The sequence below is a fragment of the Dendrobates tinctorius genome, unplaced genomic scaffold, assembly GCF_039654945.1.
Source record: "Dendrobates tinctorius isolate UK_male_01 unplaced genomic scaffold, ASM3965494v1 ptg000240l, whole genome shotgun sequence".
NCBI lineage: Eukaryota > Metazoa > Chordata > Amphibia > Anura > Dendrobatidae > Dendrobates > Dendrobates tinctorius.
Window position 1 is genome coordinate 3,745,455 of NW_027361907.1, and position 13,001 is coordinate 3,758,455.

Sequence of the window (13,001 nt, forward strand, 5' to 3'; positions counted from 1 at the left end):
GAGCATCAGTGGGAGGAAGGGTTGGAGAGGCTCAAAACCACATTAAGCAGACCAGACCAACCCGATTTCCATACAGTGTGTGAGAACAGGGGGTTATATAACCATTTATAGAATGCAGCACAGGCACCAAACCTGTCACCAAAACTGGTGTCAGGTTCCCTTCAAGCTTTTTACCTGTAACATTATAGGTAGTTCAATATACTATATCATTTGCACTTTAATCCATGGTGCCACCATTGCTGTAGTTACATTGTATTATGTGATTACTGTCAGGAGGTTTTTTACAGCTGTTTGTTGTTACAGTCATGGTCAATATTGTTGGCACTCCTGAATATTAAGAGGGATCTGTCAAGTCAGTTTTGTAGATTTAAGAAATGTATGCTTGAAATAGGGATTGCTAAGCTTTTTCTGTACATGTAATTTTTATTGTTGTACTCACCCACTTTTTTTCTCTTTAAGCATGTGAAGTACTGAAATAGTGTGCTTATTACTTGTTACATGCCACCTGATCCTCTATATGCTAATGAATTGCTAAGGTACCCACCAATCCATAACCATACTTGATCCTTTAAACCCGACCTGCCATCAACCTTAGTATGTACACCAACAACAAAGTTTGAATCCCTAGCAAGATGATTCTAATAATAATGTAGACGCAGGGGTGGGCAATTAACTTTCCCAAGGGGCCACATGAGAAACTGGCACTGCTGTGGAGGGCCGAACCAATCGGCTGAACTTAAAGCGACGGTCTGAAACCAAAGGTGAATTTCATATTAAATGTATATCTATTCAGTGTAATAATCTAATCTCGTTTTCTAATATACTTCAATGAAAAATTCCCTAACGTACCCTCTCCTTTCTGACTTCCTGTTTTTTTTTTTTGGTTTTTTTTTAAGGTCTCATGAAATTTTGTTTGAGATTCACCAGTGCATGCTGGGATACTTGAATGAGCTGTCAGCAGGGGGCAGACGCCGCGGACACTGCCACAGCCTCTACACCCTCTGTGAAATGAGGCGCCATCAGTGATGTCAGTTTTGGAGGCTCGTCTAGTTCCCGCTCACCTGATAATGCGTTGTACGTAAATTATGACGCATACTCAGTATGAGCTCCCTGTGCTATATTCCTTTGAATGCACAGTGACAGTGCGCTCCCTTGCTGACTCTAAGGAGAAGAGATTACCCGGCAGGGACCAGTCCAGTCTCTGAAACAGATGATGCTTCTTTTCATGGTGGAGAAAGCAGCTGTGGCAGTGACCTCAGCCTCTGCCCCCTAATGATGTCCTGTGTGAGTACCCCAAAATGCACTGGGATTCTCATCAAAATGTCATTGGAAGATAAAAAAAAAAAAAACACAAGCAGACAGGAAGTTAGAGTAGAGAGGGAATTGTAGAAATTTTTAACTGAAATATATTAGAAAAGTGATTAGATTATTGAATTAAATTTAGTGTGAAAGTCACCTTTGGTTTCCGATCACCCTTTAATTCTGCATAATATTAATTTCATCACTTTATAAAAAGCAGTTGTGACTCGCCCCAGAGGCCGTGGGGTACTCGGTGCCGGGCCCGTTGATTTCAGTGGGAGATGTCACAGTGGCAGTGACCCGGTCCGTGGCCTCAGGCGGTCAATGTAAAAGGGATAGAGTGATGGGGATAAAGTTATTGAGATGATTCGTGACGCCACCTGTGGTTTCTGGTCAGTTTGGCCAGTGCTGCAGGGTTGCTTCTCTGGGACAGATGGTGTGGTGCAGCAATGATGTTGAAGCTCCGCACAGGTGGTGCTGTAGTCCCAAGGCAGTAGTAATAGGTGTTGAGGGAAAGGGTGAAGTGTTAGGCACAGGGATGTAGCAGTGCTGAGTGGGTTGGTGGAGGAAGAAGGCAATGAGACAGCTGAGTGCAGTTCCAGTTCTTTTACTCACGTTCCTGGCACAGACAGGTGCCCACTTCAATGCTGCGGTCTCCAGATAAGGGGCTCAGCCAACTCCCAGGCAGATGGAATTAGCCTTTCCAGCACTCCCTTTCATGTGCCTGTTCTGAGCGTCTCCTTTCTAGCGCTTATCTGAGGTACTTGCAGTACTGAGTTACACTGAAGTTCCGCCTGCTTGATGTTACTCAAACTCCACTCGCATGACAAGTGACTATAGCCTGCTTCGGGGACTCCATCCGTCATGTCCCGGCTCACACTTAGGTTGCCACCGTGTCTTCGAGTCTTTTTGTGGGACTAGAGTGGTCACAACTCCTATTCCTCGGGTTTCTGCTGCAGGAACATTAGTTTCACAAACAGCCTCGGAGACTGGATTCCGGCCATGTGCTTCAAACTTGAGGAAGGGCTCTGCTCTGACCCTAGTCCTTAGTTCTCTTCTCCTTACGTTCCGCACAAATCTTTCTTCCTTCTGAAGAATCAGGCTTTCTATTGCGCTTTCCCGTGCCAGCAGCTCCAGGTCACTGAAGTCTTCTGCAACACTTCCTTTCATTCCATCCCTCTCTGGTTATCTTCTCTCACCAACTGACCCCTTCCAAACATTCTCCCGCTCTCCTGTGCAATCTAACCTCCACCCACTTCCCAGCACTCTTTGTGTTCCAAGCAGGGAGCCACAAAGGGTGCTCTGCTATTCTAAAGTGTTTGTGTAGGATGTGAGTTGTGGAGTCTGGTCAGGTGTTCCATCTTACCTGGGAAGTGGGATACTACACCTCAGGAGGAGGTGCAGTACCTCTGTGGCGACTGAACCCTTAGGGGCGCCACAGTTGCTTATGTGATGAAATTTACATAAGCGTATAAAAAAAAATCATGATTTTTCATCCAGAAAAAAAGAATTTTCCATCTGTACTGTCATCTGTATGGCATCAATTTTTATACATCAGAAGTGAATAAAATTTAAAAGAAGAAATATAGAGTTCTGTGTTAGTAATTGAAAAAATCGTAAAAATTGGATGCTATATGGGTGATTCATATGGCATCCAGTTTTATTTTTGCACACCCATAGACTTCTACAGGTGGAACTTTGGAAAAAAAGTTATTCTCCCACCTCTATTCCACATGCAGAGATCCACATCACATATGGGGCTGGAGCTGACAGCAGGGGGTGGGAAATCCTTATTGCAGTCTATGGAGTGGATGTGATAAGCCACAGATCACAGGGGGAGCACTATGGGGGGACTTAACCCTTACCTCTACTGCACAGGACATACAACAGTACAAGCTGGGAGCAAAGAGGGAGGTAAGGGTTAACTCTCACAGAGGCGAGGAGGCAGCAGAGTACATGGTGGGGGCAGAATAGCAGTTTGGGAAGCACACAGAATATCCCATCTGGAGGCTGCATGTAGTGGAGGTGAGGGGGCAATTCACTGCTGGACCTAGTATTCAGAAGTAATACTCAGCCCCAGTGTTTTATCTCCTATCAGCTGACAGTAAGAGTCAGGCTGTGTGCCCACGATGCGATTTTTAAGCGTTTTTGCTGCGATTTTCGGCGCAAAAACGTTTAAAAAACTCGTACAGAACGCACCCCATGCATTCCTATGGCATTCCGCACATGCTGTGCTAATGCTGCGCTTTTTTCCGCAGCGGAATCGCATCGCGGATAAAACACAGCATGCTCATTCTTTTTGCGGAATCGCAAACAATTTCCGCGATTCCGCACCCATAGGAATGCATGAGAACCACTTACTTCCCGCATGTGGCTATGCCCACCATGCGCAAAGTTAAGCTTCTCATGTGCGGATGGTACCCACGGTGTGGAGGAGACTGTCCTCCAGGCCCTAGGTACCATACCCCCGTAAAAAAAAGAATAAAAAAATAAAAAATCGGGGTATATTTACCTTCCGGCGTCACGCGCAGCCTTCCCGGGCCTCAGCGTTCCCAGTAATGCCTTGCGGCAAAGACCTGTGATGACGTAGTCTCGTGTTACTCTAGCTGTCTCGTGAGATCACTATAGCAACGCGAGACCAACGTCATCACAGGTCTTGCAAGGCTTCGCTGGGAACGGGAGCGTCGCTGAGACTGCGTAGGACATCGGAAGGTAAATATACCCCGATTTTTTATTTTTTTATCATTTTTAACATTCTATCTTTTACTATTGATGCCACATAGGCAGCCTCAATAGTAAAAAGATGGTCACACTTGTCAAACACTATGTTTGATGAGTGTGACCAACCTGTCAATCACTTTCCAAGCGATGCTTCAAATCGCTTGGAAAGTGCTTGAATTTTGCACGTGAAAATCGTGGCAAAAACACAAACATAATTGCGGTAAAATCGTGCGGAAAAAACGTGCGTTTTCTGGGAAGGAGTCCGGTTTTGAATGTCCGGTTTAAAACGCTACGTGGGCACATATCCTCAGGGAGATTTTTGTGGCTACTAATTAGCTGCTCTCCCTGAACATAAACTACAGCCCCACAACTTTCATTCCACACTGTGAAAGGAGGCAACACAGGTGTTATGACCTACTCAGCACAGCAGACACTCAACGATGTCTCGCAGGTGATATCTGGGCTCCTCTTAGAATCTACTTGCCCATTATCTAAAGCAGATGAGTGTTGTAGTCCCTGATTCCCTCCTCTTGTCCTGACCGCTCTGCCTCCTGCACAGGTTTCATCAGCTCTGCAAGCCAGGAACTGAGCAGCCCTGCATCCACCAATGAGAAGACGGGGACGGGGCTACAATAGCTTCTGAGAAAGATCAGAATCATAAATCAGTCTGTCTCTGGCCCTCTGCCTGTGAGTGTCAGCGGGCCGCACAGAAACACTCAGGGGGGCCGAATGTGGCCCGCGGGCCATAGTTTGCCCATGCCTGATGTATATAGTCCTATAAGACAACAATATTTTGTAGCATCCAAGTAGGACTATCTACAGTGGGTACGGAAAGTATTCAGACCCCTTTAAATGTTTCACTCTTTGTTTCATTGCAGCCATTTGGTAAATTCAAAAAAGTTCATTCTTTTCTCATTAATGTACACTCTGCACCCCATCTTGACTGAAAAAAACATAAATGTAGAAATTTTTGCAAATTTATTAAAAGAGGAAAACTGAAATATCACATGGTCATAAGTATTCAGACCCTTTGCTCAGTATTGAGTAGAAGCAGCCTTTTGAGCTAGTACAGCCATGAGTCTTCTCGGGACTGATACAAGTTTTTCACACCTGGATTTGGGGATCCTCTGCCATTCTTTCTTGTAGATCCTCTCCAGTTCCATCAGGTTGGATGGTGAACGTTGGTGGACAGCCATTTTTAGGTCTCCAGAGATGCTCAATTGGGTTTAGGTCAGTCAAGTATGGTTACAGAGTTGTTCTGAAACCACTTCTTTGTTATTTTAGCTGTGTGCTTAGGGTCATTATCTTGTTGGAAGGTGAACCTTTGGCCAAGTCTGAGGTCCAGAGCACTCTGGAAGACGTTTTCATCCAGGATATCTCTGTATTTGGCAGCATTCATGTTTCCTTCAATTGCAACCAGTCGTCCTGTCCCTGCAGCTGAGAAACACCCCATAGCATGATGCTGCCACCACCATGTTTCACTGTTAGGATTGTATTGGGCAGGTGATGAGCAGTGCCTGGTTTTCTCCACACATACCGCTTAGAATTATCACCAAAAAGTTCTATCTTTGTCTCATCAGACCAGAGAATTCTATGTCTCATAGTCTGGGAGTCCTTCATGTGTTTTTTTAGCAAACTCTATGTGGGCTTTCATATGTCTTGCACTGAGAAGAGGCTTCTGTCAGGCCAGTCTGCCATAAAGACTAGGGATGAGCTTTCCGATATTGAAATATCAGAAATCGGCCCGATATATACGATATTTCCGATTCCGATATTTTTTTCAAATCGGAAATCAGAAAGCAGAAGAAGACTAAGCATGGTTTAAAGGGAGTGTATCCGTTCCTCCACGTGGTGCTCCTGGAAACTCCCTGCAAAGCAAGGTGAGCTGAACGCAGACACATGTCAGTCAAAGGGCATATTGACACCACCACTGACAGTTTTAATTTGATAATGTAAAATCACTAACCCTATCCCTAACTATCCCTAACCCCTAACTCTTAACCCTTACCACTAACCCTAACTAACCCTAACCACTAACCCTAACCCCTAACCCTTACTCTAACCCTAACCCTAGCCCCTAACCCTGCTAACCATAAGCATAACCGTAACCCTAACCCTACTAACACTAACCCTACTAATCATAAGCATAACCCTAAACCCTAACCCTACTAACTATAAGAATAGCCCTAACCATAAACCCTGACTCTACTAACCCTAACTAACCCTAACTCTACTAACCCTAACCCTAAACCCTAACCATAACCCTACTAATCCTAACCGCTAACCCTACTAACCCTAACCCTACTAACCATAACCCCTAACTCTAACCCTACTAACCTTAACCCCTAACCCTACTAACCATAAACATAACCCTAAACCCTAACCCTACTAACCCTAACCCTACTAACCATAACCCCTAACCCTAATAACCCTACTAACCATAAGCATAACCCTAACCCTAGCTAACCCTAACCCCTAACCCTTACCCTAACCCTACTAACCTTAACCATAACCCTAACTCTAACCCTAACCCCTAACCCTACTAACCCTAACCCTACTAACCATAAGCATAACCCTAACCCTAACTAACCCTAACCCCTTAACCTTACCCTAACCCTACTAACCATAAACCCTAAACCTTACCCTACTAACCATAAACCCTAACCCTACCCCAACTAATCCTAACCCAAAGAAAAAACACCGCTGTTAAGAAGATGGTGACCAGTTTTCCTGCTACAGCTTTCGCTCTGTGCATTTTTCTAGCAATTTTTTTGCTCCTCTGCCTCTGCAAACTCCTTCCCCATTATCCTGAGGTGTTTCCCCTCCATTTTATCCATTATATAGCACTGTAGTGGTCATTTTGTAATTCCGATTTTTTTCTCCCATTGACTTGCATTGATATCGGAAATTCCGATATCCAATATTTTTTCAATATCGGAAATCGGAATTCCGATACGATATCAGGCAATATCGCTCATCCCTAATAAAGACCCAACTGGTGGAGGGCTGCAGTGATAGTTGACTTTGTGTAACTTTCTCCCATCTCCCTACTGCATCTGTGGAGCTCAGCCACAGTGATCTTTGGGTTCTAATTTACCTCTCTCACCAATGCTCTTTTCCCACGATTGCTCAGCTTGGCTGGATGGCCATTTATAGGAAGACTTCTGGTGGTCCCAAACTTCTTCCATTTAAGGATTATGGAGGCCACTGTGCTCTTAGGAACCTTGAGTACTGCAGAAATTCTTTTGTAACATTGGCCAGATGTGTGCCTTGCCACAATTCTGTCTCTGAGCTCCTTGGCCAGTTCCTTGGACCTCATGATTCTCATTTGGTCTGACATGCACTGTGAGGTCTTATATAGACAGGTGTGTGCCTTTACAAATCAAGTCCCATCAGTTTAATTAAACACAGCTGGACTCCAATGAAGGAGTAGAACCATATCAAGAAAGATCACAAAGAAATGGACAGCATGTGACTTAAATATGAGTGTCTGAGCAAAGGGACTGAATACTTATGACCATGTGATATTTCAGTTTTCTTTTTTAATAAATTTGCAAAAATTTCTACATTTCTGTTTTTTCAGTCAAGATGGGGTGCAGAGTGTACATTAATGAGAAAAAAAGGAACTTTTTTGAATTTACCAAATGGCTGCAAAGAAACAAAGAGTGAAAAATTTAAAGGGGCCTGAATACTTTCCGTACCCACTGTATGGGGCTGCTTTGTTGCCTCTAGGACTAGATGCCCTGAACATGTTACAGGAACAATGAAATCAGAGGATTATCAAAGGATTTTTGAGATATAGGCTCCCAATCGTAAGAAACCTAGTTTTAAATCGAGCAAAATGGGTGTTACAGCAAGATAAAGATACAAACCACACTTCCAAGACTACAAAAGAAGGGTTAAGAAGAAAAAATGGACTGTCTTAAAATGGCCAGAAATTAGTTCTCATCTCAGTCCAATTGACAATGTTTAGACTGAGCTGAAATCTGCTATTGGGAAAAGGAACCTCGGACACATTAAAGGACACGTAAGAGTCTGAATAGAATGACCATGCAGGTCATGGCTCCATTATTAATAGAAGTCATAAAGTAATATGTAACATGTAGACAAGACAATTTGCTGTGGAATTAATGGCGCTAAATAAAATAAAAAATGTAAGCATGGGTTAAATTAATTTTTGCTAGAAATTTCACAACATAAATGGTAGAGCCTGCAGCAATAGTTGTCAGCCAAATTAATATTTGGTGGACAATTGGGATCTACTGTATGTCTAGCAACTATTGTCTTGAATAACTTAACTGAAAATAATAACTTTTATGCTCAGCTACTCCTAATCCCATCATAGACATTTATGACATACTGAGATTGTAACATTAATGTGTGATAGGTGTTGTCATATGCTGAGAGTCCACATCTGTATCAAGAACATTGGTCTTCTTACCCCATTTCCTGCCATTTAGATGCCACAATGGAGAGCTGGTCATGTCTGCGCAAACCTCTAACACTTCTTTGTGAGTTATAGAAACAGTAATTTATGTTCTAGCCTGGCTGTTTCCATTAAATGTACAGATTTAGGTCGCATTCACACATCCCAAGCCCAACAGCTTTAAAGGCATGTATGAGGCTTTCAAGTTGAGGTTAGCGATCACCAGGCCGGTCTGTCCATTGTAGTTCCTACTTGGACAGCAGCAAACGAATGCCTGAATACGTCATATCTAAACATTGTTGATTGACGTTTGATTCACTAAAACCATGGGGGCTGTCAGATTTTGGAGTTTCAATACGAGTGATAAATTGTATCCATTATATAGTCACTTGGGACATCAGACTGCTTTTCTTGGGTTATATAAATACTTGCAATTATGTTAACTTTATATAATTAAAGGTTTGTGAGCAATGTCAGTGTGTTTTACCTTTTTCCTGTTTCTTCCAATAGATAACCTGGGGAAAAAAAGCCAGGATGGTGGTCGCCGAAGGCATTACAAGATGTCATAGAAACCATCAGCAATGGAAGAAGAGTATGTCATGGTAAGTACAGCTGCTGTGCAAGTAAGCTGAGTTATACACTTACAACTTGTAAGAGTTCTTCCCTGCTAAGGCATAGTTTTAAAGAATACATTAAATCTTGAAATAGGATGAGCCTTTTCTACAAGAATATTTATAATGTGCTTAGATATACGCTACTAATTATTGTCTCCTGGTACTTAAGACTAAATTGTTATAACAGAGAGTGTAACTGTATACCCTATAAGTCATACGATCTGCCAGTCCAGTGTGCTTTTTGTGGTGTCAAATATCTGTTCAGTCCACTAATAAAAAACTCATTGTTTCCAGAAGGTTCAGTGCTATTTAATAGTAAATGCCTGGTCTAGATGCACTTTATTACCTTTATGTCACACTAGTTTATGGTTCTAGATGAAGGAAACCTAATTTTACACAAAATATGTACTTTCTTTTCAGAATTTTTATTGGATTGATATCAAAGAATTACTTTTGATGAACCTCTTAAAAACTATTCATACAAAAATAAATTGTATAATATAGAATTAAAATTAAGTATTCCGTGCTGCACATTTTTATATAAGGCAGAGTAGGACAGACTAAAATTACTAAAGCCTTTAACTTGTCTTTGAGTTAAGAACACACCGCCTATAAAAAATCATATAATTTTCATCAAGAAACAAGCAGACAATATTTCATCTGTACTGATATCCCTGTGGCTGTATGGCATCTGTTTTTATACATCAGCAAATATTTAAATTTACAAGACCAAACTCTGATTCTTATGTTAGTAACTGCAATGTATCCGTAAAAATTGGATGCTATGCGAATGATTGGTACTGGATGCAGTTGTTTTTGTACACCTATAGATTTGAATAGGCAAGTGTCATCCAAAATAGAAGAGACTTGTAACTAATGCAATTTATTTTCCAGTGAACATTCGGTATGTCACCTGAACAGCACAATTGAATAACATTGGTCCTACTGTTATTGTTTTGAGCTCAGTTTTTATCACAGGCAACTCTCAGACCGAAAATGCATTTGTGTGAGATAATCTGTCTTGACACAGCTGTCGGGTGACCCGGGACCAGGGGCTTGTTCCCTGTCCCTAACACTATGGGACGCCCTAGCTCGCCCTACTCCCCGGGATACTTCCGAAGCTGAGTTAGCCTTCTGTCTATCCTCTTCCCCTACCCAGGGAAGAGGGGCGCTACTTTGCACCGTAGTACTCCAACCCAACAAACAAGGCAACACAAAGAAGGGTTAACAGAAAACTCCAGGCATACAAAATATTCACTCACTTATAACCGAGGAATGCTCCGGGGTGTGAAGGTAGGGGAATAAGCCAAAATAGAGAAGGACAGGAAATTACCACGCATACAAACCAAACAACAGTCACTGAAAACTCCTCCAACTCTCCTTCTCAGATGTACTCCTCTCCCTTCATTAGCCATGCAGCAAATGCTTGCTCTGACAAGGATTTGCATCAGAGCCCAGATTATAAAAGAAAAAGGAGTGGCTAACTGAGCTCAGCTCTGAGCACAGGGATTTGTAACATGGCTGAATAACCCCTGTTCTGCCAGAAGAACTAAACACATTTAAAATGAAGAAGTGCTTCCCAGCACCGGAGTAGGAGCAATCATACGCTACGGTCTTCTGGCTCAACACTGTCGCGGTAATCCAATGACAGAATCTCTAAAGAGAACTTGCTCTCTGATAAAAGTCCTGTGATCAAAGCAAAATCTGCACAGGAAGTGGTGAGTATACTGTGAGCTAGCAGATTGCAGACAACGACCCAATTCATCAAGCCTGGCATTTTGTACACCATTCTTGACGAAGAGTGTACTGGGTTAAGATGCACCAAATTCTTTAACCCATTTCTGACATCGGACATAATATTCCATCCATGTGCCCTAGAACTATTTGACCAGGGAGGGAAATTTACGTCCGAGCAATCGCTCGCGCACACGGGGGGGTGTGTGGGTATTCGCCACTGGGTGTCTGCTGATTCTGATGGTTGACACCGGGCACTAAGTGCCAGGAGCAATCATAGACCATTCCCGGCACTTTAACCCCCGAAATGCTCCAAATGAACACGAACGCGGTGTTCTGGGTGCCGATCGTTGCCATGGTGACCCAATGTCATCATCACAACATCCGCGTCACCAGACCTAGCAAACTTGCTTATCATGCCCAGTGCATATAAATATAGTTCCAATAACCTTAAATCATCACAAACCACCAGAAAATAAATATAAATATAAGACAAGGGGGAGAGGTGTGCAACCAGTAACCGATAACAAATTATTTTAAGGGAGAAGACAAGGAAATATTTGGCCTAGATTCCCTATTTTCAACAGTCCCTGCCTACCAGCGGAGCTTTTTCACCCTACTTTGTACTGGTGCCCCCGCACCACGTCGACTGTCCCTTACTAGCCCTAAATACTCCTTACACATAAATTTGATGACACATAGGGAATATGGGACAATGGATTATATAGGGATTTAAATGGACTGTTGACCAGTTCCCTCTCGTTCTTCTCCACCAGCTAGATAAGGGCCATCATATATGAAGGCAAAAGAGCCCAAATCAGAAAAATGAGAAAGGAGCTATATCATATAATATTAACTCTCCTTTAGCCAATAATATCCCTTAATGCATACAGGGATTAGTATTCACGGGAGCATCAAAAAAAGATACCAAAGATGAAATCACCATGGCTCCCATATATCTGTAAACATATCAATGTCACTCTTATTGCTACATGCCAATGTAGGGGGGTGAAGCACCGAAGGAACCGAGGGGGAGTTGCCTTCCTAGCTCCGTGCCCGGAACCATCGAACAGGGCATTAGGTTCCCCAGGGGATGCTTTAGTGGACTGCATGAGCACCAGGAACAGGAAGAGGGCAGGACGGAGAGCGGGAGAATTGGGCGCGCTTTCAGCAGAGCAGCGCAGGGACCGGAGCAGAGAGGACGCTGACAGAGGAGAGGACAGGAGAAAGGCGCAGCAACTGAACACCGAGGGACCGCCGACACAGGTGGTGAGCACTGAGTACGAGAAGCCCGTTACTGCACCGCCTGGAGGGCTGGTTGCTCCCCTCCTGTTAGAGACTTTGTCACACCAACAGACTGCGCGCCTTAAGACACTCCCCTGCAGTGAGACCCTGCTTTATCCTGAGACGCTTCCCTGTGACCGAGGAACATACTGTAACGTGACACTGACCTGCCAAGAGAGACTGTCCCAGGCAGAGCCCCTGACCCTGGTGAGGGAACGCCGCTGCCGAAGCAGAGGGAAGAACGTTGCATACAGGGGGATACCGCCATCCGCATACCCCTTGAGCTCTCACGTTAACCCCCCATACGCCAGTTGGACTATACCTAGGACCCCAGAGAAAGACGAAATCAAGCACCCCTGGTGCCTGGGTGCCTACGTGGGAGAAGAGTGATCTCTACAAGCAAGATCTCCATGAAATGATAAGTTTCATCCCCATAAGAGAATAACTGTCTGTTGTTTTGCACTTCTGTTATTTCTTCAGTCTCTGATATCACCTGTTACAGCATTTTCTCTGTTATATTATATGTTCACCAGATATTCTCCCTGTAAACAAACCTCCCCTTTTACTGTTGGTCTGCCTGCTCCGTGGTGACATATATTCCTCCTGCACGTTATTACACCCTCATTGCATGATGCCCAAATTCAAGATCAGTCAATATACACATCCAATGAAACTTAGCTTATTGCTGATTTGAGTTTCGTCTCGCCTCTCCTCGATGCGTTTCCCTCCCGCACAAGGAGTTCCTCAGGAGGCACATGATAATCTCTTTGTGCTCACACTGAGCATCAGATATGGCGCCTGGTTGCAAGCCCCTACTCAGGTCTGTCATTGTTGCAACGGCTGGTTGGGTGCGGAAAATCTCCAGGAGTGGACCCTCTGGATCGTGGCACCGAGGGGCCCCAGGCGAGCTTACAGGTGGAGCC

At 43.7% G+C, this 13,001-nt stretch overlaps 1 protein-coding gene across 2 annotated transcripts in view; it reads left to right on the forward strand.

Annotated features, from left to right (window-relative positions):
- COL4A2 (collagen type IV alpha 2 chain) overlaps positions 1-13,001 on the forward strand; it is a 405,245-nt gene that overhangs the window by 11,650 nt on the left and 380,594 nt on the right. For both annotated transcript variants that reach the window (XM_073556824.1, XM_073556825.1), the window contains exon 2: positions 8,957-9,048. In XM_073556824.1, coding sequence (XP_073412925.1) covers positions 8,957-9,048 — 92 coding nt within the window. The remainder of the gene's footprint in view (positions 1-8,956; positions 9,049-13,001) is intronic.